At 40.9% G+C, this 26,467-nt stretch overlaps 2 protein-coding genes and 2 long non-coding RNA genes across 4 annotated transcripts; 2 read left to right on the forward strand and 2 right to left on the reverse strand.

Annotated features, from left to right (window-relative positions):
• Positions 1-5,424: 5,424 nt before the first annotated feature.
• ccl35.1 (chemokine (C-C motif) ligand 35, duplicate 1) lies at positions 5,425-8,158 on the forward strand. The gene is made up of 3 exons (XM_034195752.1): positions 5,425-5,565; positions 6,915-7,032; positions 7,461-8,158. Exons 1-3 carry the CDS (start codon positions 5,499-5,501, stop codon positions 7,576-7,578), a joined length of 303 nt encoding a protein of 100 aa, XP_034051643.1. The 5' UTR covers positions 5,425-5,498; the 3' UTR covers positions 7,579-8,158.
• A 5,459-nt stretch (positions 8,159-13,617) lies between these two features.
• Positions 13,618-17,343, reverse strand: LOC117532417. Its single transcript, XM_034195746.1, has 2 exons — positions 17,294-17,343; positions 13,618-17,158 (listed from the first exon to the last, which is right to left on the reverse strand). The coding sequence occupies exon 2, from the start codon at positions 16,181-16,183 to the stop codon at positions 14,165-14,167; it is 2,019 nt and encodes a 672-aa protein (XP_034051637.1). The 5' UTR covers positions 16,184-17,158; positions 17,294-17,343; the 3' UTR covers positions 13,618-14,164.
• A 2,183-nt stretch (positions 17,344-19,526) lies between these two features.
• LOC117532423 lies at positions 19,527-20,605 on the forward strand. Its single transcript, XR_004566853.1, has 3 exons — positions 19,527-19,582; positions 20,138-20,297; positions 20,502-20,605. It is a non-coding gene; the product is annotated as an uncharacterized LOC117532423 (long non-coding RNA).
• Positions 20,606-22,332: 1,727 nt separating this feature from the next.
• On the reverse strand, positions 22,333-23,597 carry LOC117532422. The gene is made up of 3 exons (XR_004566852.1): positions 23,502-23,597; positions 22,692-22,878; positions 22,333-22,559 (listed from the first exon to the last, which is right to left on the reverse strand). It is a non-coding gene; the product is annotated as an uncharacterized LOC117532422 (long non-coding RNA).
• Between the last annotated feature and the right edge of the window lie 2,870 nt (positions 23,598-26,467).

Genomic DNA, 26,467 nt, shown 5'->3' on the forward strand with positions numbered 1-26,467 from the left:
TAGCATTAGCCCAGCGCAGAAACGCAGAGAGACTAACTTATGGCAACACAAAATAAAACATGGGAGCGGTGGAGATGAGGAGGTGTCGGCGTTCTGGCGATTTACTCGGAAGGCTTCAGTAGAAGCTGCTGGGACTCCCAGCAGCTTCTACTGAAGCCAGTCCCCAACTCCGGGGATTTTGGGCGGCAGTATACGCCGTGAAGTGGTTTGCGGCCTGCCAGTAAACCCAAAGTAGAAGAAGAAGAAGTGACGTCAGCGGCTTCATTTGTTCTCATGAACTAAGTTCTCATGAACCTTTGTGGGAAAAGTACTGCGGTGTGAATGCGCCTAATGGTATACTAAAATCCATGTGAAAAAAATTGCTTCTCACTGTTCTCAGGTCAAATATTTATATGCGATTAAAAATGCGATTAATTTCGATTAATTAATTACAAAGCCTCTAATTAATTAGATTAATTTTTTTAATCGAGTCCCGGCCCTAATTTATTTTATTTTAAAAAAAAGTTTTCGGTCTGTTTCCGGTATTTGTTAATGACGATGTGCTGTGAGATGTGAGACTGAAATTGCACAGGGGAAAATAACGTAGGCTATCTTTAGATGCGGATTTTGTTAAACTAATATGTTTGCGCTGTGGACCAACACTATACTGTACATTGACGGGGAAGGGGGTAGCAATAAAGATAACACCATTAAACAGTTACACAACATAACAGAAATAATATCGATAGCAGCGTCCCTAGCAACCACCTTGGTAACAATGAAAACGTCGCGATTTCCTGAAGTAATCTTCGTAATAACTAGCAAACTAAAGATCATGGACATCCACTGCACACATAATATGAAATAACAACTCATATTTCTCGCATCAAATGACTTCAAAACGCATTTTAATGGCCAAACTAACTTTAAAATTGGCATTCTCCACCGAGAATAAAACGAAGTTCGGCCATGTTTTCTTTTTCTGCAGGGAGAAATTTGAAGATCACGTGACATAGACGCCAGCCATTGGAATGAATAGTGAAAAAAACGGGGTTTGTCAAACAGAGCACATGGTGTAGTCCAAACGATAGCTGGGGATTCTGTCTTCTGCCATCCTTTACTCAGAAAAAACATTTGTTTCTCCGAATCGAAGGGGAAAAATACAAAAGCATTGCACACAATTTAAACCAATCAATGTTGTGTAATTAACAAGGATAATCTGGTGTTTTTTAGTCGATGAGTAGTGCAGATATCACTGTAAAATCAATCGACAGTAAGAGGAATACTTACTTCCGGGTGTACAATTCTCCGTTATCCAATGGGAATGGACGCTCACATTGCCTTTAAGGGCAGCCGACACAAACGAATGCCGTGCTTCCATGAGCGTCAAATCCCGCCGCAGATGGGAATACATTGCAATCAGTTGAAAGCTATTTGCGTCCCTTTATGACGCTGAAGGAGCCTAGGAGCGTCACAACTGGACGCCACGGACACTGACCAAACGTCGCTCCTGGACGCTTAGGGAGTGAGAGTGTGTTGTCATAACTGTTACGATGTGTGTAGGAAGCAGGACCCAAATGCAGATTCAAGTGACAAAAATAACTCCTTTATTTCAAGGCTAAACGATTTAACAAAGACTGAACAGAACACTCACCGCAGACCAAGTCATTACACAAGACGAACCGACAAAGACAGACAGAAAAACCAGAACTTAAATACACACAAGACTAATCATACAAACAAGAGGAGAAAACACAGGAACACCAGGTGAACACAATCGGGTAAATTAGACACACCAGGGAAACTAACGACAGGGAACCACAGACAGATCTAAACCAGACAAAACACAACGCAGACAGAGAACCAAAGACAGATCTAGACAAGACAAAACACAACACAGACAGATCGTGACAATAACACACAAGGGGACGGGTAATAATCAGAAAAGCATGACATAGGACCTTTAAATGCAATTTTCTTGTAATGGTGGCACTAATTAGCATAATAGCTTGCTACAGACACATGTGATCACTTTAAGAATAGTTTTATTGTGTTCCTCGACAATCAAAACATGGATCTGAATACCTTATTTGTTCAGTTATCTGCAATAATGGCTGAGATATAGTGAAAGGTGTAAAAAGAGTGAAAGTTTTTCCAATCTAGAAAAGCTGATTAAAAGTATATTTCAGGGGGGTGCATGATACCCCCTTCTACCCACTAGATTAACTATTATCATTCAGTCTTCCCACCAGAGTTGGGTGTAATATAATAATATTACTTTTGTCGGTAACGGAGTAGTGTAACGCGCTACTTTTATAATTCAGTAATCAGTAAGTTACTAACATTGCCCCGACACGCGTTACTTCGTTACTTACTAAAATCAGTCATCAAACCTCAACAAACACCTGCAAAGAACACATGCTAAGGTGAAGCTAACGCACAGCTATTTGTTGTTTGTTTATATCACGTAGTCTGTTCTTCTTCTCTGTTTTCCGGTTGTTGCCTGTTTTGAATGACGAATACACACTACCGCCGCCTGCTGGTAAGGAGAGTTATTGCCACTCACGCATGCGCAGTTCGTACATGCTCGGCTGAAGTCTTTGCGGTGTCTGGTTCCAGTGCAACACATGGCCAACACGCAGGAGAACACGCCGACGCAACAGCGTGAGCAGAGATAGACTGCGCAAAAAATACAGATATGAGGAGACAGAGGACAGCCACGGTCAGATAGGAAAACATTCAGGATCTGGATCAGTCTTATGCGACAATGGAAACTGAACTAAAGAGAACATTTGAAACTTTAGCAGTCTGCGTGATCTGCCTGCAGGGAGGGGCGGGCCGGCCCTGCGAGTAAAGTAGCGAGTAAAGTAACGAGTAAAGTAACGAGTTACTTTATGTAGAGAGTAACGAAGTAGTGTAATATATTACCTTTTTAAAAAGTAATATGTAATATATTACTTTTTTTTAGTAACGACCCCATCTCTGCTTCCCACCCTTTCCATATTTTCCGGATGCAACAAAGAGCTCTGATAAACTCAAACAAAGTGATCATCAAGCTCATACACATCATAGAGCCTTAAATTGCTCAACATATTCCCTCAGGAGTTGGCGTAACATGAAGAACAGCGAAAAGGTGATTTCATATTGCACTTATCTCAACTCTAAATACATTGAGAGCTGGCTTTGATGACAATGTTGTATTTATAGCTTTATTCACTGCCCACAACCTAAAGCCACTTGTTGATCATGTTCAAGGACACTTATCCATCCATCTCAACATGTCATTTATTTGAGTGCCTTTCCTGTCCTAAACTATAACAACATGAAAACAGTTTTTCAGTGAAATACATGCAGTCAGATCAATGTATTTTGTCACTGGCATCATTTGCAAATCATCATACCTGAGTTAAGCATGGAAGTCAATGATTTACCTTCGACAACAAAAGCCTCTTAGTCACTTTTTCTGAGCATATAACCACATGGTCTTCATCCGTCTTGATGATGATGAAGACTATCTTGAGTTTATTTTATCATAAACATTATTGGAGAGCATATTTTGAAAAATAATGTCTTCTTGTTGAACAGAGTGAGCTTGAGTTTAATTGATCTAAAGACATGACAAAACTGAGGAGGAAGAAGGAAACTTTCCCTTTGTGAAACTAACTATAATGTCCAGTCATATCCGTCCATCACATATTCACATGGTTTGGACGTTCAAACTCGTCCAAACTATCAAAAGGAAGTATTCATCCTGGTGTTATTGATATATTGTTACTGTTGTGCAAAGATCCTTGTGAAAATCCATGAGAATCTCCAAACCGGTTTTTCTGCTGTGCTGTTTGACTTCCGTGGCAATGAAATGCCATTCAAACAAGTCATCACTAGTTACCGCCAAGACTATTACATCTCTATTTAGAGGCCATTGATATGATTACAAATAGGAATTTTTGAGAAATGTTTTGTATTAATAGAGGGATTTATAGTTGGGAGTTTGCAACACAAATCAAATGTTTGGGGGATTTATTGTATACAGTAGCTTGTGGCCTTCTTTCCTTTATTCATTGAATGGTTCATAGCAGAGCAAGAAGATGTACTCAGATCTTGTACTAAAGTAAAAGTAAAAATACCATAGTAATACTCTGTTACAAGTAATTATAAATGTTTTTCACAGTTCCATTTATTAAATGTGAGGATTTTCTGCTCAAATATTTAAATATTGAATTGCTTTTTTCTATAATACACTAAGAAAGTGGATCACATCACTCCTGTTCTGAAGTCTTTACACTGGCTTCCTGTGTGTCAAAGAATAGATTTCAAAATACTGCTACTGGTTTATAAAGCACTGAATGGTTTAGGCCCAAAATACATTTCTGACCTCCTGCTAAATTATGAACCATCCAGATCTCTCAGGTCTTCAGGGACTGGTCAGCTTTCTGTCCCCAGAGTCAGAACTAAACACGGTAAAGCAGCGTTCAGTTATTATGCTCCAAATATCTGGAACAAACTCCCAGAAACCTGCAGGTCCGCTGCAACTCGACTACTTTTAAATCCAGGCTGAAGACTTTTCTTTTTGTCGCTGCTTTTAATTGAACTATTCATATCTTAGACTGCACTGTAACTTTTATCCATGTACTTTTTCTTTTAATGTTTATTTTATTAGCTTTTCTTTTTAATGACTGATTTGAAATGCCATTTTGTCTTTAATTTTTTCTAAAGCACTTTGAATCGCCTTGTGTTGAAAGGTGCTATATAAATAAACTTGCCTTGCCTATAATGAGTACTTTGAATCAATCAAAGTTTATTTATAGAGCCCAATATCACACATGTAACATTTGTCTCAGTGGACTTTACAGTTTGTACAGAATATGAATACGACACCCTCCGTCCTTGGACCCTCACATCGGACAAGGGACAAACTCCAAAGAAACCCCCCAGTTAATGTGAAAAAATTGAAGAAACCTCAAGGGGAGCAACAGAGGAGGAATCCCTAGAATTGTAGTGGAGTAGAAGTACAAAGTAGCAACAAATGTAAATACTCAAGTTAATAACTAGTATCTCAAAATGGTAAAGTAGTGTATTTGTACTTGAGTAAGTGTTCTTGGTTACTTTACACCACTGTTTTAAAGGATCTATGGTAGTGATGACATGTAAGCGGGAGGCAGAAGTGTTGCCCACATTAGTTTGGTCGGTGTGATGCACAGGGAAACCACGCTGAAGAAGAAAGTACTTCTTCATTTGAAAACTGGTTTCGTCAGAAAGTGGTATTGATTAAGGGAAGTTCAATGGACTAAATATAAACACATAGAAAAAATACAGACGCAAGAAGCGCCTGGTAACCCCCCCTCGGGTTGATAAGAGATACTGACACATGACGGTGAATTCCCATGAAGCTGCGGTCTTTCCCCCGGCTGCTCCTCCACTATAAATGTTGGAGCAGATGGAGAGTGATCACACAGCAGAGAGAAGAAGCTCAACTAAGACTTTCACACACTAATACCTAGAGAACACACACCTTCAGGATGGCTGCTCCTCGTCTCGCTCTGTGTGTGTGTGTGCTGATGCTGGCCGTCTTCACTCTGACTGAAGGTAAGAGAGGCTCCCACATAACTCATTCCACCAGTGAAGGAAAATAATCTTATTTTAAATGTTTATGATTTTGGTTTGATAGCAATGTTGTGGAAATAATTATCATCATCAATTATCATGCCAATTTGTAACATACAGGACAAACCTCGATGTCTGTTTACCTTCTTTAAGGACACAGGCGGCTTAGCCAATAATGTTATTGTTCCCATTCTGTGACCGGTCAATACTGGGATACAGATGGTCTGTGTTGTGGGTACACTGGGACACTTCCTTCTCTGTATTTGTGGACTCCAAGGTAAAATCTTCGAGGTCATAAGTGTCCGAGGCAAGTAGCTCTGTGTTCCCACACTGTTTAGGCTATCTCCTCAAATATGTTGTTTACTCTCTGCGAAACCAGTTAGATGGGCTGGCAAGAGAGAGGCTCTCCAGAATTGACGTGGCAACTCTACCGTGAAGTCAGAACCTCTGACTCTTGGACTTGTGATGTGAATCCTCCGGCCGTTAACTCCAAATAAACCATCATGTGTTTGACATCAAAGCTACTGCTCTTCCCGTGTCTCCTTCCTGAGTCGGTGACTCCCACTGCATAGCTACGCAGAAGTTTCCATTACAAGCAATATATATAAATCATTCAGTCTGATCAGTTAAAGTTGTTTTTGTTCATTTCTAACATTTTATTTTATTATTTTTACAATAAGGCACATTAAGTGAGCCATTCCTCTTACAAAATAAATAATGAAATAATTAAATTGCACAGCTCTCCCACTTTAAATGACCATAATCTGCACATATTTTATTTGTCAAAGGAATGTGTCATTTACTTGCATTTACTTTTTGGTATATTTGTTGTATATTTATACCTTTTTTAAACATTTCATTCTTTTAATTTTAAATAATTGTCTTGTAGTTCTGTATTTGCTCTTTTGTGTCCAACTGAATTCCTTTTACTGTGTAAATGTATGCAGAGTATACAACAAAGAATATTATGTGTAAACCTACTACTACGACCTTTTAGGTCATATTTCTTGTCGCTGATTTCTGAGTGGCCTGAAAATATTTATTATCCAATGTCAAAGATTGAGAAACTGAGATTTAAAGGCTCCAGCATCAAAACCACTAAGGACTTGTTGAAGCTAAACCTACATTTATTAAAATGTGTATTTCCATTATAACAGCTCACTTTATTAAATGGAAAGCCAGAGTAACACAAGAGTTTCCCCATTTGACAATGGAACAACTGAGCAATGTCACAACCTGTTAAACAAAAGGCAGTATCAGATTGAGATTTAGGAAGGAAATAAAAGCCAACATAAAAAAGGAACTGAATCTGACTGTGTGTTTGTGTGTAGGTTTGCGTGGGGCTGGCCCGAGGAGATGCTGCTTTAAGTTCAATGAGAGAGAGGTTCCTAGAGGCCGAGTGATCAGCTACGTCAGGACGAGCCAGCGCTGCTCCAACCCTGCCGCCCTGTAAGTACAATACTGCACCACAATACTGCACCAACACAGCACCTCAGGTCAAGTCAGTCCAGTTTTAGTGTAGATACTTACTTTACCATTAACCTAAATGAAGCTTGGGTTAATAAATACTTTATTTATGCAGCCAAACGTTGTTATATTTTAATTTCTTAATATTTGTTGGTATTTGTTTTAGACACAGAATTTGTTTTAGTAACTTAGTTTCAATTTATTTGTTTCACTACTGAAAAAACCCATTCCTGGTATCTTAGGCCCAGGTTACAGCGCAGTATTGGCTGCAACACTATCACAGACTGCATTATCATAGATGTATTCGTTTGGAGGGGGGCCGCGGGGGGTCCAAGCACAGTGTTACAGGGGTGCTGGACCCTGTTGGCCCCACTAAAACCATCACTGAGGGTCTCTGTGTGTGTGTGCAGGTTAAGGACAGTGGCAGGTCCACGTCAGCTGTGTGTCCGTCCTTCAGCCCCCTGGGTGAAGAATCTCATCAGCTACCTGGACACCAAAGCCTTCCCAGGAAAGACAACCAACCTGTAACCGTGGCGACATCACATCCACTATCAAAGCCTGTGATCTGATGCTGCATCTCAAACTATACCTGTCAAAGCTGCATCTACTACATATGTGTTACCATATGTAAGGTTTGCAGTACCTCTTGTTAGGTACTAAATATTGTTATTTTTGTAACATGGACCATTTGCTGGAATGAGACAAATGTACAATCCATTTTGTATATTTCTGATTTTTAATTGAATGTATGTGGAACTATTTGTATATTTTTGCTTGATACAACAACACCCACATAACCGTCAACACTGTGAACTACTGATGCATTGTTATTGGAACTGACTTACCAAAACGTTCTTCACTGTAAAAATGCAATGTCCCGCACTGCTTAAGGTATAAGCTACAGTATGTGTGATGCCACTGTTTCTGCAAGGAACCATTGTGACCTTTTCTACTTGTTTTTGATATATAGTAAAGTGATGATGTTTTGTTCCTATTTATAGTCATATTTTGAATACCTCTACAGATAAGTACGGAATTTGGTTACAAATAATTTATTTCTGTATTCTACTGATTTGATTATATTGAATTACAGCATGATAACATTTAATGATTTGTCTTGGTTATTTTATTTCTGCTTACCATGGATTCAGTTTCAACGTACACTTACACATTAAAAGTCTCTGAACTGCCTTTTTCTAAACTAGAGTTTGGAACCAAACACGCTTCAGAGAAGTTCCTTTTCAAGGCCAAGGTGTTTTCATTAACTGTTGAGCATTTCTCTCACAGAACTGTGTAGTCAGCTGCAAATATGGTTTGACCCCAAACAAAATAATTGCAACAAAAGGTTTCTCAATAGTTTATTGTAGTATTAGGTGTACTTAATAACATACTAAAAGTCTACCAAAAGCTGACCACTAAGGTCTAATTTTCAAGATGGTGTCCAAAATGGCCGAAAATTCCTTAAAGGTCCCATGTCATGCTTTTCCGGTTATTACCCGTCCCCTTGTGTGTTATGAAGGTTTTTGTACTTGTCTATGGTTCCGAGAGTGTAAGCTCGAGCAACGCCATTAGAAACCGTGATTTTCAAGCTGTACACAAGCCAGAAAGAAATGGCATCAGCATTGTCGTGATCATCTATCGTAAACTGGATATGCTCCTTGACTCCTGGACTCCTTGATGTAGCCGGTTCAGGAGTTTCTCTGAGCGATAATTTGTGTTCTCGTACCCATTCAATTTCAGCTCTTCCACATACAGCAAACTGTAGGACCTCATTTTGCGGGACTACATGAGTTCCAATGTGTTCCAGTACTGAAACAAATGCCTTTTCATGGGAGGCTGAAATGAAAGCTTGGTTAGTATCCTTAGCTCCTGCTTTAAGAATACTGCTGCGCTCGTAGTTGGTGAATGCTGTGCGGAAAGATTTAAAGCACGACTGATGGTGTTTAGCCTCAAAAGCAAAGAGGTCTTTGTCCTTCATTTGTCTTTGAAGTCTAACTAGACCCATTTTCTCAGTCCGTGATTCGATTTGCTCCCATACATTTTCTTTGTTCTTATAAGATGGGAAGTATTCAGGTCTCTCAGTTTTACGATGACCATCTTTGATCTCAACTTTGTCGCAAAAAATGCCATTGCAGGTGTACAGCTAGCTAGCTACCTAGCGCAGGGTTGACAACTTTGGGTACCTGGCTGGAGTGAGATTTTGATATCATGGGTTTGATTACACATATGCGCACAAAATGACTGCTATCGTGTCAGCAGCGGGACCTTAGCATATATACAGGATATACAAATACACAATATTGGACACAGACTATAAAGGACACACAGTTTCATTCACTATTGAAAGTCAAACACATGTTTGTTTCCACTGTTTTATTGTGTGCCTGTCGCGATAAGCAATTCATTGACTTATCGTACGATAAATAAAAATGAACTCGATAAATTGCCATTTACATGAGGATGTGACTAGCAGTTTGAAAGGATGTACTTGAATTATTATATTATCATTATGTCAGTGGTCTAAAATGGTCATACAACGGTGCCGAAAATAATTTCCGGGAAAATGTATCCAACAAAATTAATTATCGTGAGAAACACACACACACAAACAAATCTACAGACTTACTCCAAACTGCCAAATATATTAATTAACACACTCTCACTCTCATATACTCTTTGACTCTATTTTGGCCTAGAACAATAAGCAGCAGACTTTTACTTTTTTATAATTTCTACTGGACCTTAGATCTGCGCATGCGCAATACGGGTCGGCAGTTGCGGCTCCAGAGTATTTTTGTTGGGTAATCTATGGTAGGGCTAACCCAGCGCCATATAGTTAGAAGAGTTACGACAACGGAAGTCCGAAAACGGTTATCGTCACGTGGTTCATGTAGAAGAGGATCGTTCCCCGGAAGTTCATGGCGGGCAATGTGAATGCATTGATAACAGGAGATAGAACTACGATTTTTGGTAATTATTAGTGAATAAAGGTTTTGATTTGCAATATTTATACAACAAATCGATATGTGTATGTATTTACATCAATATGTTTTAAAAAATAAAATAGAATTTGCTAATATTAAGTGATAATATTAGGATTAGTGTGAACAACTAGTTTACATGTTAGGCTAACAGTGCCTTGGTTAAAGAGCCTGTTGCTGTTTATTTATAGCTTTGAATTCTTTAAAACCAATATTATCTTCTTAAACTTGTATGGTAGTCAGGAGCATCACTTTCTAATGTTTATTGATATATTTAGAGGGAGGGGATCTAAAGTAATGCTTTAAAATTCAGATTAGATTAATGTCTACCATTTTCTTAAATTCATGGTAGTTTCAGTAATCCCATGGTAATTGAGGACACAAGTTATCTAAATGACTAATGTCATCTTTATGGCTTTCAGAAAGGACAGGAGACCGACAGGTGACTATCAAAGGACTAGCAGGATGATGATGATGATGATGATGATGATGATGATGATGATGATGATAAATGTGTTGTTTTAGGAACATCCATTGCAAATACATGGAATTCAATAAACATTGAATAGCATGCATGCAGTTTGTCTGTGCCTTTTCCTCCGTGTTGTCCTGGTTTGCTGTGCTGCCTCCTAGTCGCCACCATGGTTTGCTGTGCTGCCTGGGGATGCTCAAATCGCTCAGAGAAAGGAGTACGAATGTACGGCTTCCCCACTGACACAGAGCGGAGGAAAACATGTCTGGCTCAAGTCAGCAGGAGCAATTTCACGACCAACAGCAACAAAATATGTGATGTAATTATTAGGGCCGGGACTCGATTAAAAAAATTAATCTAATTAATTAGAGGCTTTGTAATTAATTAATCGAAATTAATCGCATTTTTAATCGCATATAAATATTTGACCTGAGAACAGTGAGAAGCAATTTTTTTCACATGGATTTTAGTATACCATTAGGCGCATTCACACCGCAGTACTTTTCCCACAAAGGTTCATGAGAACTTAGTTCATGAGAACAAATGAAGCCGCTGACGTCACTTCTTCTTCTTCTGCTTTGGGTTTACTGGCAGGCCGCAAACCACTTCACGGCGTATACTGCCGCCCAAAATCCCCGGAGTTGGGGACTGGCTTCAGTAGAAGCTGCTGGGAGTCCCAGCAGCTTCTACTGAAGCCTTCCGAGTAAATCGCCAGAACGCCGACACCTCCTCATCTCCACCGCTCCCATGTTTTATTTTGTGTTGCCATAAGTTAGTCTCTCTGCGTTTCTGCGCTGGGCTAATGCTAATGCTAATAATGCTAATGCGAGGATAATAAAATGGCGGCTTCACCAAACTTTTTGGGAGTTTTACGGGGCGTGGTTTGCAATCCGCCCAGCCAATCAGAAATATAGCTCTTTTCTCACAAGAGAGCCGTACGAAAGTCCCTGCTCTCTAGCAGCTCTCTGCTCTCTAGCAGGGACTTTCGTGGGGGTAAAAAGGTTCTCATGAACTAATTTTAGTACCGGCTCTTTTTGGTGTGAACCATAGACTGTATGGTGTGAACGCGATAAAAGAGGCTAACGTCCACGCTAGCTTCCACGCTAGCTGCTATATGTTTTGCATTGAGGTGATACTTGAGGCTTGATGTGCTGCGGTGATATGTGAATTCCTTTTTGCATAATTTGCACACAACCGTGCTCTTATCAACGCTTCCATCCGTCCGTTTTTTAAAACAACATTTCCCACTGTTGTTCACTGTGGTTTGTTGTTGTCTGAAGTCATGAACGTTAGTTGGTGCTCCAGTATGATCGGTACGCCTGAAACTCATCCAGTGAGAAACGTTCCGCGGTGCAAAAATAAGTGCGATTAAAATGCGTTAAGTTTTTTAACGCGTTAATTTTTGTGTAATTAATTAATCTTAATTAACGCGTTAAAGTCCCGGCCCTAGTAATTATATACAAACACTGCATTTGCACTTTTTCACAAAACGAAAACCACACCATTGGGAAAGCTTAATGTTTTGTTTAATACAAAAAAACAGGGAAAGGCTTGAAAAACACTGAGAGTTGAGACTCAGGGTGCAGGGTGAGGGTCTCAGTGCAGGTATTCAGGCTCCATTGAATCCCCCTCTGGTTCTTGTGCTGAAAGAGGGAGTAACAGACAGGAGAAAGGGTTATACACAGGGCTGCACATAACTGGTGCACATGCGCACCTCCGCCAAAAAAAGAGCACCGGGTCATTTGAAAAAAGGCGCATTTGCGTACCAAAATTGAGAGAGGGAGAGAGAGAAGAGAGGAGAGAGGAGAGAGGAGAGAAAGATATTTGCGAGTTGCATATGAACTCAGGGTCGGCCCGTAGCACTGGCGTTATAGATGTTCGCCTAGGGCGCCAGATCTGGGGAGTCGCTGCGCTGGCAGTTCTGGGAGGGAAAAAAACATTTTTGACCGTTGGGGCTCATCCTAATTTTCGGCCTTGATGTAACAATATTCATAATTAAGTAAATGTAACACCCTTTTCACCTCGGTTACACGTTTCATTTGCCCTGTACGATGGGCGCTGTAAGTGATGAAAATGGGGGATGTTGGCTTATCAGGCGCCCGCCGCTCACAGCCAAAATGCGAATGAGCGAGGGAGAGAGAGAAGGGCGCACCGCCCGGTGTTGTTATTAGAATCTGGTGCTAGCTGCTCTAAAGGATATAAGAAGAAGATGTTTCTACAATAATGTGGAGGGAGAGTCCTCTCCAGTCAGACTGAGTGGCTGATAACTACAGCTCAGTGAGGTAAAGGACTCTGAGTGTTTAGATAGTTCCCTTTAGTCTAAGTTCAAACAGTTTGGTCACATTTTATGTAAACACATATTTCCAAGGCACTCCTTTATAATTATTGGGATAAACAGGTTTGAAATCATTCCAATGCATACTATAGGACAGTAACCAAACATATCCTTTAAAACTGGAGATATAAAAAAAAAAAAAATGCATAAATAAATATTACGGTAAAATAAGATATGAATGAACAACACAAATAAAATAAGTTACATTAATTTGTTATTGGCTATGTTCACATACTTATTTGATTACATCCACTTGTCTAAGATGACAACAGAGACTTTCGACCCAAAACCAGCTGTTGACTTGTGGATGCAAGCAGCTAATCACAGACTCAACCAGAGAGGAAGTAGTAGGCCTACATCATCAGCTACCATGTCTGACAGAGAGGAAGACAGTGAGGAGAACAGTCAGGAGGGTAGTGATGACAGCTTGTAGGATTACTGGTCGTGCTAATGTTGTCTTGTGTTCACCTCTGCATGTGTGTTCTGTGTTCACCTCTGCATGTGTGTTCTGTGTTCACCTCTGCATGTGTGTTCTGTGTTCACCTCTGCATGTGTGTTCTGTGTTCACCTCTGCATGTGTGTTCAGTGCCGTGTGTCTGGCAAATAAAGTCAAGACCCCCTCAAAAGTTACAGTTTATTTCATTTTAAGGATGAGCACCAAGCAACATCTCCAGGTGCTCCTTTGAGAACCAGGGCAAAAAAGTTATGTGCACCCCTGGTTATACACACTGTCATGGCTTGGCTCTCAGCCACAACAAACGCGCGACAGAAACGAGGGCGTGAATAGAAAAAAATAGTTTATTTGGCTGCTGCTGAAGGACACAAACAGGCGAAAACAAAAGGTCAGCTGGTCGTGACTGCTCTTCACGTTGCGTCCTCCTGCCAGAGAGAGAGCGAGAGCGAGATCCGGCCCGGTCCTTTATCCGGCTAGCTCCAGCCGCCAGGTGTCCTCAATCCCAGCTGATTGACCAAAGGGAAAACCTTAAAGGAACATACACACCCCAGAGATAACAAGGCAGGGGTCGTCACACCCCCCCCCCTTAAAGTCGGTGTCCCTAGGACCACCGGCACACCAACCCTGAAAAAACAAAAAAAACACCAGTAATGAACAACAAAAATACCAGACATACGGCACCCCACTTCCAACAAAACCAACAATTGCAACATACAACCCTCACACTGCCAGCCGCTCCTCCCACACCCAGCCACATCTTTAGCAACACAGGTAAGCAACCTGAGAAGCACACTTTAAAAGGATGGGCAGAGCGAGAACGATTTATTAAACAGTATGACAGACAATACATTACCGTCACGGCCCATGCTTCCTCAGTTGTAGCAGTTAGTTTCACTGGCTTTACTGCAATGCACCGCCACGTGGCCAATGTCGCCACACCTGTAACATTTCACCCTACTGCAACGTCTCTGGATGTGACCAAGCCCACCGCAGGAATAGCACTTCCGGTCGTTGGCATGCCCACAGTCACGAGCCATGTGTCCTTGGTCTCCACACCGATAGCAGGACATTTCCTTGCCTCTTCCTCGATCCCTGTTGCCGCCGCCACGACCACCATCAACGCTGCCGCCACCACGACCACCATCAGCGCCACCGCCGCCACGACCACTTTGACTAGTGGGACAATGCTTGGTCTTCTGTTTTCTAAACATGTTTTTGTCCATAGCACGAGTGATCACACCAGAGGGCGTAACGTCTGCCAACACTGTAGAGCTCTCCTCAGACCTTGACTCAATCGGACCGCCAGTCACTAAAAGCACAGGGGGAACATCAGTCCAGACTCTGCTACCTGCCAAACCGTTGCCCAGGATGAACTGTATCCCCTCGATTGGCAAAGCTGGACATACACCAACAGCCACCTCACCCTTAACAAGACCACAGTCAATATACATCCTATGAACAGGAATAGGAAGAACTTTTAATCCCAGTCCCCTACTCAGAAGGGTGTCACCAGTGTCACTTTCATAAGACAGAGGCAAAACAGAGTCAACAATATAGGAGTCAAAAGCCCCTGTGTCTCGCAAGATTTTGATTGGAACTCTGACATTACTACCTACCAAGCCGTCTCGTATAAATGGAGCATAAGATGCCAAAACCTCAGATCCACCTAAGTGGGATGTAAGCACATCGGCAACACCGCTGCTTTCCACAGGAGCAGCCAACGCAACAGACCCAACAAAATATCTTCCTCCCTCAGATTTTGCTCTAAGCGCAGGACAGTCTGCCTTCCAATGGCCTTGTTCGCGACAGTAGTGGCAAATATCATTATTATCCCCCTCAGATTTGACCAAACCCAAGTTCCTTGGCTCCATCCCAAATGAACCAACCTTTCTACTTCCCTCAAAAACAGCCAGGGCCCCAGAGCGCCCTCCGAACCTGCTCTTATGAAGCAACACAAACTCATCAGCTGCCACAGCAGCTTCAGCCACATAAGTGACCCTGTGTTCTGTTATGTAAGTAGCAATCTTGTCTTGAAGAATATTTTTGAACTGTTCCAAAGTCATGAGCTCACACAAATCGTCAAAAGTAGTGACGTCAAGAGCAGTTAACCAACGCTTAAAATGAACAGACAAATCCCTCGCCATCTCCACATATGTTTGATCTTGTTTTTGCTCAAAGGACCTAAAACGCTGTCGATAGGCCTCTGGCACCAGTTCGTATGCTCTAAGCACCGCCAATTCTATTTTACTATAGCTAGAGCTATCCTCAAGACATAAGGAGGAATATGCTGACTGCGCTCTCCCTGTGAGAACACACTGAAGCATCAGAGCGCAGTCCGCATCAGGCCAATCTCTAGTCCTAGCTACACGTTCAAAAAGCAAAAAAAAAGTGTCAGGATCACTTTCATTAAATTGCGGTAACAAGCGCAAGTTGTTAGCATCGAACCAATGAGGAGACCTGGGCACCTGTTCACCGTGCCACTCACCCAACACCGCACCATCTCTGACCATAGAAAGACGTTGTCCTTCCATATCCAGTTTGGCTCTCTCAGTCTCCTGCCGCATCCGCTCCACTGCAATTTCCTTTTCAAACTCCATCGCATACCTCATTTTGTCATGACCCAGCTGCAACAATATCATCTCCTTCTGCTGCTCAAAGGACAGTGAACTAGCCTGAAAAAGAGGTTTTAACAAAAACCCCTCTTCCTTTGCAGCAAACACTCCTGTCTCACTTAATGTCGACACTATAGAGTCTTTTATGTTGTCTTTCACCCTTCTATCACCGACAATAGACACAGAGAAATGCTCAGCAATTAAGAGCAGCTGCTCTCTTGAGAAAGTGGCAAGAGACTCCTGAGACGGAGCTTCAATAAATGCCTCTACGTCAGCCATCTTAATTTACACCGACCCCTCATCGGAACACAACACCGGACCTTTAAACCGAAAGAAGAGAACAAAAACAAAAACCAACCGGACAGATACCACCACGTTTATTATGCGTCCAAAGTGGAACACTAATTTTTTGATTGGAGTTTCCCCACTAACTCACCATCCCACTGACTAATCTCCTCCCTAGTCTTCATGCAGTTACTTGTGGTGGGTATTTATGCACTGGAGACCGCTAATCCAGCAAAGCGACTAGCAAGCTAGCAACACTACTGAGACCACGGCCATGCTCCCAAGCCAAGGCTTCAACCACTTTCTCCGCAACACTACACACCCTGCTCAACGATCCCAAGGGAACCGCCGCTTAACCTGCCAGGGAAAACTCCGCACCGTTCCGCACTGCTCCACATGCAACGCACCAACAAACCCACACAAGAGAGAAAGGAAAAAAACAAAAACAAACAGCTGACCACGGCTAAGAACAACTAGAAGCAACCACTCTCCCGAAATATAATACCAAACAAATCAAAGCATCACAAAGTAATCAAATCAGTCCCCCAAACAACAATCTGAAATCTAATGTCCTTCCCACAACGAGCCGAAACAAAGAAACCGGCCGCACTGCAAACGCACTCCCAACAAACTTCATACACGCGCACCAACTCCCAACACAAATCTCACCTATCCGTTGCTGTATCACAGATAAAAAGAAGTGGACGAGCCCCCAGCTATCATGGCTTGGCTCTCAGCCACAACAAACGCGCGACAGAAACAAGGGCGTGAATAGAAAAAAAGAGTTTATTTGGCTGCTGCTGAAGGACACAAACAGGCGAAAACAAAAGGTCAGCTGGTCGTGACTGCTCTTCACGTTGCGTCCTCCTGCCAGAGAGAGAGCGAGAGCGAGATCCGGCCCGGTCCTTTATCCGGCTAGCTCCAGCCGCCAGGTGTCCTCAATCCCAGCTGATTAACCAAAGGGAAAACCTTAAAGGAACATACACACCCCAGAGATAACAAGGCAGGGGTCGTCACAACACCTATATAGCACACCTATTGGATGGGAAATTGCCTTGGGGAGATAAGGTGTTTACTTATATAAAACAGTAGTATTAAACTTACCTTGTGTTTTCACTCTCACTTAAGTCCCTCTCCCTTTGCCATCAATCCAAAATCAGCTGAGCTGCAACATTATACAGACAGGTAATAATCAACATAATCACAAGGACACAATATGGCTCTGCTAAAAACACTCACTCTTACACGCACCAAAGTTATATTTATCTAATATTTAACTCCCTCCACCCCCGCATACAATCCCGTTTAGAAGCCCCTCTTCTCTAATTCAACAACGTTGGACCAAATAGACATTAAGAGAACGGAATTTACAATTAAAAGGCTGTTCAACGTGTGTTGCTAACTTGCTTCGGTATCCTAGCTTAATCTGTTATCTGTAAACGTTCCCTAAATCTACTAATTTAGGGATAATCCACTGACATCCTTTAATACACATGTTAATTTGAATCAGATGTACTGATAATATCCGCAATATAAATCTTTAAACTTCTTCTTACCTTTAAAAGTCCGTCACGAACGGTCTATTATGCTGCAACTCTATAGCTCTGCTAGCCTTGGCGCTAACTTCCGGGGAACGATTGAGAGGCTCCATGATCCGCCATTGCTGTAAAAAAAGTGGAACGGAGATGACATAACTCTCAGTCTATATGGCGCTGGGCTAACCCATACAGTGGTGGGGCTCAAGTCAGTATTTGCAATGTAATTACACACTCCCCTTGACAGTGAAATGCCACGCATGAGGGTTAGATTATTTCCCTGTCTCAATCCAAATTGAACTGTATGAAATAAAAAGGCACATTTGTCTTTGCACAGGAAAGGGCGACCTGGAGCCAATCCTGCAATTTCCCCACAAGTGAAAGAGTTAACATGCTGAAAACCCAACCCCTGCAGGGGGGTCTGGGGGAATCCCCCCCAGGAGATTTTTTGAAATACTAACATAAAATACACATTCTGGTACTCTCTTGAGAAAAAAAAATATAAATCTATTACTACCCGACATATTTAAAAAAATGAATGCCATTTTAATTTTGTGTTACTTTGTTCTGAAAGCTGAACCTGCTGCTCCTCAGAGAGAAGAGGGAAGAGGCTGTGTGAATTACTTTATATTGTGGATAAGGGTGGATAGCCCCCATTGTTCTGTGTGTCAAAATGAAAGACAGCCCACACACCTATCAATCATCAAACCGTGGGGTCTTATTTCATTACGTGTTGATTTCTATCAACACGTAATGTTGTATCGATGTATATAGAGATGTACGACAGCAAAATTATTCTCCGTCGGGACTTCCTGCAACAACACCACGCCGTTATCTTGATTCTGATTGGCCAGAAGACATTATCAAAGATGTTCTATTGAGAAGACGATCACTACGTGACAAAAGTTTTCAAAACCGTTTCTAGTCTTCGGTATTCTTGTTTTTGGCGTGAGAATAGTTTGGACAGCGTGAGATTGAGAGTGAAAGCGTGTGTCACACGCCAGATGCGTGAGAGTTGGCGCTACCTAGCTATTAGCTTTATTCAATAAGCTACACCATTAGCTATCCCTCATTCACGTCACTGTTAGTTAGTTAGCTAGCTCATAGTTTACTGCAGTTAGCCTCTGCAGGGCAGAATAACACTAACACATGCTCTAGCATACCTGCCAACCCTACCGATTTGGGCGGTAGTCTACCGCTTTTTACATGTTTCTACCGGCTATCGACTTAGCTGGCTTTCCCTACCGATGTTCAATCTTCCCAAACTATAGCAAATAAAAATGACACTACATAGACACTGGACTCGACTTTTGGCGGACACCGTTTGCAGCGTGTCTGTGATCGCATCATACAAACAGTCCTCTGTGTTTCTGAAAGAGAAACAACGTGCAGAACGGGGGTAACGCTGCCTTTCCTCTGCACCCCCGGGGCTGATGGGTAATCACTCCCAAATGTACGGTGGCCGGCAGGTGCAAACGCTAAACAACGGCCAAAAACACACACATAAGCAGGAAACACCTGCAAATAATGAAATGAAAAACCAACAAACCCTGAAAACACATACAACAGAACAACGCTGCATTTACAGAAATGATGCAAGCTAAACCTACAACACACAAACCCCGAAAACAAACGCAACAGAAAAACGCTGCAAATACAAAAACGATCAATCAGTCAAAAGCACATACAACCGAAAAACACATTACAAAAAAAAAAGACATTACAAAAAAAAAACATTCCGGAAGTGCTTCAGGCCTCTAGGGGGCGCGCTACGTGGAACAGATTGATGTATGACCAGACATAGAGAGAACGAACAAGAGGAAAGAAAGTTCATTTAAGTGGAGAAAGATATAAGAAGGTAAGTTTTGTTTTGTTTTTATACATAGAGTGTCATATTTACGTAGCTAGCGTTAGCGTGTTTGATCAAAGAGCTTGCAAGAGCCATTGTGCACCTAAATGTAACTCTTGACATAATATAGATATAGTATAGAACCGGGACGCCCTCCCTACACGCAGATCACACAGACTGGGTGGGGTCTCACGCCTGAGCCGCAAATGCGATGCGGTGATAAAAAGGAAATCAAATGTAAAAAGTTGAATTAAAATATTAAAACAGCAACACAACATTATTCCCACATTAAAAGACAGTCTGAAGAGGTGTGTTTTGAAGGTGGGGGGGGTCGGTGCAGTCTCTGATGTTTAATGGGAGTGAGTTCCAGAGGGGGGGGCAGCGATGGAGAAAGCTCTGTCCCCCCAGGTTCGGTGCTTGGTTTGTGGGGGGATAGACAGGAGGTTGGCTTCTGATGAGTTAATTGAAAGACCGTTCTTTAATACTATTATATTATTTAGGTAGCCGAAAAATATCCACTCTTTTTGACTTAACCTAGCTGTCCTACATTTTATTTCTCCGCAGATGTACTGTCCATTCTGTGGTTCCAGCGTGACATCTTCGCATGGCTTTTGTGGTGTCTGTGGCAGAGACATCACATTTCTAAAAGATGTGGCTAACAAAGTCCCTGAGGAGATGCCCACCACTAGTGCGCATCTAAGTGCACAGCCTAGCACCAGTGCAGGTATAGGTTGTTCCCAAACAATAAGTATTTATAGAAAACTTGGTTTAAAAGTTCGAATTCTGTTATTATACAAATACATCTCTAAACTATGTGGCTTACCTACTGTTGAATGTGTTATAAGATGTTCCTCAGAAGGGATTGAGGATGAGACTCCTATTGAACATAATGAAGAGTAATGAATGTTTTATTCCTGTTTTTTTGTAGCAGGAAGCTCAGCTGTAGAGTCCTTTCAGAAATATAGGGAAATAAAAAAGAGGGAGAGACCTTTTTTACAAAGGGACGGCATAACTCCAAAAATAAACAGAAATCGGTGAAGGTATGCAACGTTTTCTATTATGAATACATATGTCATTCTAATCTGCTCACCACACTCTCATATAATGTCCGAAATAATGTTTTATTCATTTGCATATTATTGTCTTTTTGCAGATTTCTGTTGGAGTTATGAGGAGGATGGATGGCTGCCTTAAACCTGTGAGAGGGAGGTCACTTCCCCTTAATGTTGAACCTCAATGGGCATGTGAAGAACTGTTGGCTGCTGCCATAAAAAAGCAGAAAGCCTTTAACCAGGACTTGGAAGATGGTGCCCATGTCTTGTTGTACCCTGATGCGAGGGTGATAACAAATATTCCCGGAACAGACACCCCTTTCACAGTACAGATGTACAAAGAGGCCATTGGAAAGCCCTACCAACGAATTACGTTGTACATCTGTACTCTTGAAGCCGTTGAAAACAGTTGTAAGTGCTTCTGACATATATTCCCCCTTGTTTAAAGCACTAAACTGTATAATAGTTCAAATGTAAACATAACAGTTGTTCTGTCTATATTTCTTAACACAATTCATTCCACCCATCATTCCTTTCTCTTCGTGGTTGAACTTATGACGTCAAATGGTCTTTTATGAATAGTGGCAGAAGAAATGAAATTTAAGTATCAACAAAAGCTTCCAAACTTTCCTTCTGTTCAAACTAAATATAAATTCCCTCTTAAGGATTGTAATTCTAAATTAACCTTTTTTCTCACAACAATGTTGGTTTGTTGTGCCCTAAATCCTAATGTGAGAGTGAAAAGGACGGTCAACAATATAATGTACATTTCACAAACATTTTGTGTTTCGATTGAATCCTTTCTGATTGATGTCAATCCAATTATTCAGGATTCAAACCAACATTTGATGATAGGTACAGACGTAGGGGAACAATTATTTGTATAGTATTAATCATGACACTTTTATTTTCTTAGGTTACACTGGAACAACCTCTTCAAGTGACGAGGACAGTGTGGTTGTTGCAAAGTTGCCATCTGGAGACAGTCTTGCTGACACCGTGGTCAGTTTGGATCTATCGTGGCATTTATTCTTAATTAAAGTGAATTTATTTTATTTCAGTCAGTCATTTGTGTGTTGTATGCAGGTGTGGGACTTTCCAAATGAACAGATCACTCCCAGAATGGACAACAGTTTGCCAGGGTCAAATAAAACATTGTCAACATGTTATTTTGTGCCACAAGAAGCAGAATGTTTTAACAGTACAGTAGTTTGAATATATTTTTTGTTTACCTTTATCAGACCTCTCAGGCACCCACAACCAGCGTCTGATCGGGTAAGAATAATTACAAATGTAATTATACCATGTAGGTTTGAATTTGTGAACATGAAATCAATAAATACCTTTGTGTGCTAATGACACTGTCATTAGATCAACTGCATCATTATTATTTATTGGGTAAAAGTAGGATGGAGAACCAACCCCATTCCAGGAAGAGGTCTAGTCTGCCCCGGGTCAGAACACCTTCTATAGGTAAACGATGTTGACAGTTGCATCGTGACACAGTTGTTTGGTGTGTATTTTTATTTGTACATTTGGTTGTTTGCATAGCCTCCAATCACAGTGGGTAATATTGCCAGGAAGCAGAACAATTATACTTTCATACATTTCCAAAGGACACCCACAACATCTTAGTGAAGACGATGCAAAAAACACCCACAAATATTTTTCAAAGATCAGATAGTTTGTTGCATCCATTTCAAATGTTTACAAGGATTGTGCAGGAGTATGACAAAGTGCTGTTGTCAGTTTAGAACCCAATGTATTGAAAACAGGAAGAGGATCGACATCCTTTTGCAAATATGACTGTCATGCATATATTATGTATTTGAAAGTAATTATTCAACTGTCTTCTCACTGCAGCAACTACACAACTGTGTATGCACTTATCATTATTGACAGCCAGTCTGAGCCAGAAGAGGAAACGGAGCAAACTGCAGAGGAAATGTATTAATTGTTACTTTTATCACTTAATTTTTTTATTCTATACTGTAAATCTTATTACTAGCTTCATCATTTAATATTACAATACATTACTTTGTCTTTCCCAGCAAAAATTAAAATACCTCTTGCAGCAGGTTCAATATTAATAGAGCCAATGTGTGGGATGGAGCAATCCGCGGCTTCAAAGGGGCCTCATTCGACCCCTCTCATCAGATGCAGGTTAAGTTTACTGATGATGAGGGACAAACTGAGGATGGAGTGGACACTGGTGGTCCCAAGCGTGAGTTCCTGACCCTCCTAATGGAATGCCTGAGAATGAGAAGAATATTTGATGGTCCACAGGACAGGAAATTCCTCACGTTCGACAATGCAGGTAATGATGTTCGCAAATCTGTCTTATGTTCAATACTGTACTGTAAATATAGGAGCTGCTTATGGATTTTGCAGCGGGATTTACGTGACAATTAAATTATCTTATACTGTATATCTTTATGATAACGTGGCAACTGTTGGTTAACGTGATAATAATTTAACAAAAAATATCAACAGCTGCAAAAGATGATGAATACTTTCATGCTGGGAGGATGATTGCAACTTCTATAGTTCAAAAACACAAGGAGAAAAAGAAGAAAACATCATGTCATGGCTCACTGTCTCAAAATCTGATTCTAAATGCATAATGTTCTTTATAAAGGTAGAACTAATACACAATTATGAATGTATAATATAAGCTATTTTGTGTATTTAATCATGCATTGGTCTACAATTTAATGATGGCTTCTACATATTTCACATAAACAGACAATGAAAAAATGTGTCCTTCATGCTGATAACTAGTGTATGCATCTGCCAATTAATATTCGAAACAGAGCAGTGTGTTGAATCCTTATTTCTTGCATTTGAAACAGATACAATACAAAAAGTGAACTTACTGTTGTGTTCAACTTCTGCCAAAAACTGTACATGTTTGCCACAGGAGCCACAGAACACTTGAACTGTCCCCAGAGAGGACAAAACATGGCGGCCTGAAAAGACATACATTGATGTAGTAAATCCATGTAATCAAGTCAATCAAAAACACATAGTCTAAATAGTGGTTTGCTAAATAAATAGAAAGATACATCATGTTTACCGTTGAATCTGTGTTCTCTCTCTCTCCTTGAATGTCTCTATATTTGTTCTTGAGCATGTCTAATGCACACTACTATCCTGTCATTACTTTGTCCCTCTTCACATTTTGTCACTTTCTCTCTCTCTCTTTCTCTCTCAATTCAATTCAATAGCTTTATTAGCATGACCATAGTTACAGGCAATTGCTAAAGCTCTGTATAGTTGCAACATCTATACACAAATACATACATATAAACAAACTGCTAAGAATTCAAATGTCCTTTTTCCGCGGTACTCACTATGGCCCGTGTTATTTGCCTGCACTTGATCTGTCATCTCTTTACAATGTTCTTCCCTCACTTTATCTTCTCTTCACTGAAGCTCTCCTCCCTCAGCTGGTGTAGTAGTTAGGCACACTAACGCTAGCTATATAAATATGACGCTCTATGTATAAAAAAACAAAACAAAACTTACCTTCTTATATCTTTCTCCACTTAAATGAACTTTCTTTCCTCTTGTTCGTTCTCTCTGTCTGGTCATACATCGATCTGTTCCACGTAGCGTGCCCCCTAGAGGCCTGGAGCACTTCTGGAATGTTTTTTTTTTGTAATGTCTTTTTTTTTTGTAATGTGTTTTTCGGTTGCATGTGCTTTTGACTTTGCATATCGTTTTTGTATTTGCAGCGTTTTTCTGTTGCGTTTGTTTTCGGGGTTTGTCTGTTGTAGATTTAGCTTGCATCATTTCTGTAAATGCAGCGTTTTTCTGTTGTATGTGTTTTCAGCGTTTGTTGGTTTTTCATTTCATTATTTGCAGGTGTTTCCTGCTTATGTGTGTGTTTTTGGCCGTTGTTTAGCGTTTGCACCTGCCGGCCACCGTACGAATGAGTTAGGGGAACAGAGACGAGGCATTTGAGTCCTGCAGGTTTTCCCCGTGTATTTTCGACCTTTCCAATCCAGACGAGATCACTATTCTTTCACACACACATACGGGTTTTGGGCCGAGGGCGACACCGTACTTCCGGTATCAACCATTTCACACGAGGTGCATACAGAATATCATAGTCGATTGCCTTAATCAATATAGTCAACTCTAAAATACCACATATATGCATTGGCATGATAATATTATTGTGACAAGTGGGGTATTCACCTGGTGTTTCCAGAAGATAGACGTAGATGCAGCCAAAATCGACCGAAGGCCACTTTTGAGGGTCGTATTTCCATACATTGTACATCCAACAACCCACACAGCTCTAGTTTACGCTGGTAACGACCTAGATCACACCCCTCAAATCCAGAGATGTAATCCGAAGACATGCAGCGATTTCTTCGGTCGTTAATTCAGAAAAAAAACCTAGTGCGCTCTGCCTGGCTACATAAGCTAGCTGTTTATATTAGCATTCCCAGGATTTTTGCACCTCCAGAAAATGGCGTCTTTATAAAAAAATATATGGCGCGCGTTGCATTGTGGGTAGCTGTGACGTCACTGTGTGTGAAAGAATGGAAGCAAACAAGAGACAGAAGTATTTTAATTTTATTAGACACCGAATTTATAGCATTGAAAATAATTAGGCTACTTTGAAAATCATGTATCTGAATGTTTTTGCTCCAAATTTACCTATGTGAAATAAAAATGTAAAAATTCAAGTGAAACAATTTCGACGTCAAAAAATTCGATGTCCAAAATTGCGATGCAGCATCATCCGGGCTACTCAGACAGGATAAGCAATCAAGCCCTAATGCAATCAAACCGACTTCTGGCACGGCTTTGTCAGTCATGTGATCACAACAACCCGGGAGAAAAATGACGGAGAACAGCGGGGCTCGCCGCTCGGGTAAGTAGTCAGTTTGTGCTCTTTATTTTACAAGCAGTGAGGGCTCGACAGCATTTGTATCTTTTGTATCTAGCTAAATGAGTGAAGTAGCCTTGTGCCTTGCTGTTAGCAAGCTCCGTAGTTATCATTAATTGAAGTGAATCACAACGTTACCGTGTCCTTTTGTGTGTGTGTGTGTGTGTGTGTGTGTGTGTGTGTGTGTGTGTGTGTGTGTGTGTGTGTGTGTGTGTGTGTGTGTGTGTGTGTGTGTGTGTGTGTGTGTGTGTGTGTGTGTGTGTGTGTGTGTGTGTGTGTGTGTGTGTGTGTGTGTGTGTGTGTGTGTGTGTGTGTGTGTGTGTGTGTGTGTGTGTGTGTGTGTGTGTGTGTGTGTGTGTGTGTGTGTGTGTGTGTGTGTGTGTGTGTGTGTGTGGGGGGGGGGGGGTTTGCAAAGTAACGTAACGATCACTTCGGTTAGATAAGTCAAGTAGACCATGCTACACTATACGAAATACTCTCTTACAAAAGTCCTGCATTTAAACATGTTAATGTTACTTTAGTAAAAGTATGCTAGTATATTTAGGAAAGTGTTGTTAAAGTATTTAAAGTAGACACAAGTTATACTATTATATTATATCATTTGATTTATTGTTATTACCGATGCAAGAGTTGACTTAACTGTTGTAGTTGGAGCTCATTTTGAACAATGATCTAACTAATGATTACTTTCATAATGGTTTAATGTGCTGACTATTTTCTACATTAATAGATGCAGGTCTGGTTTGTTCAAACTCTCAAAATAGTAGGACATGCTGTCATAATTACCCAGAGTCCGAAGTGACACCTTTACAATGTTAAAGCTGTTAGATAAATGTAGTGACGTAAAAACTAAAGTATTCAAGATAGTGTAGTGGAAAAGAGATAATGTTTTTGTTTTTTAATTGTTACCAAAACAAAATCTCTTGTTTTGGACTGACA

This window comes from Gymnodraco acuticeps, unplaced genomic scaffold, assembly GCF_902827175.1.
Source record: "Gymnodraco acuticeps unplaced genomic scaffold, fGymAcu1.1, whole genome shotgun sequence".
Lineage (NCBI taxonomy): Eukaryota > Metazoa > Chordata > Actinopteri > Perciformes > Bathydraconidae > Gymnodraco > Gymnodraco acuticeps.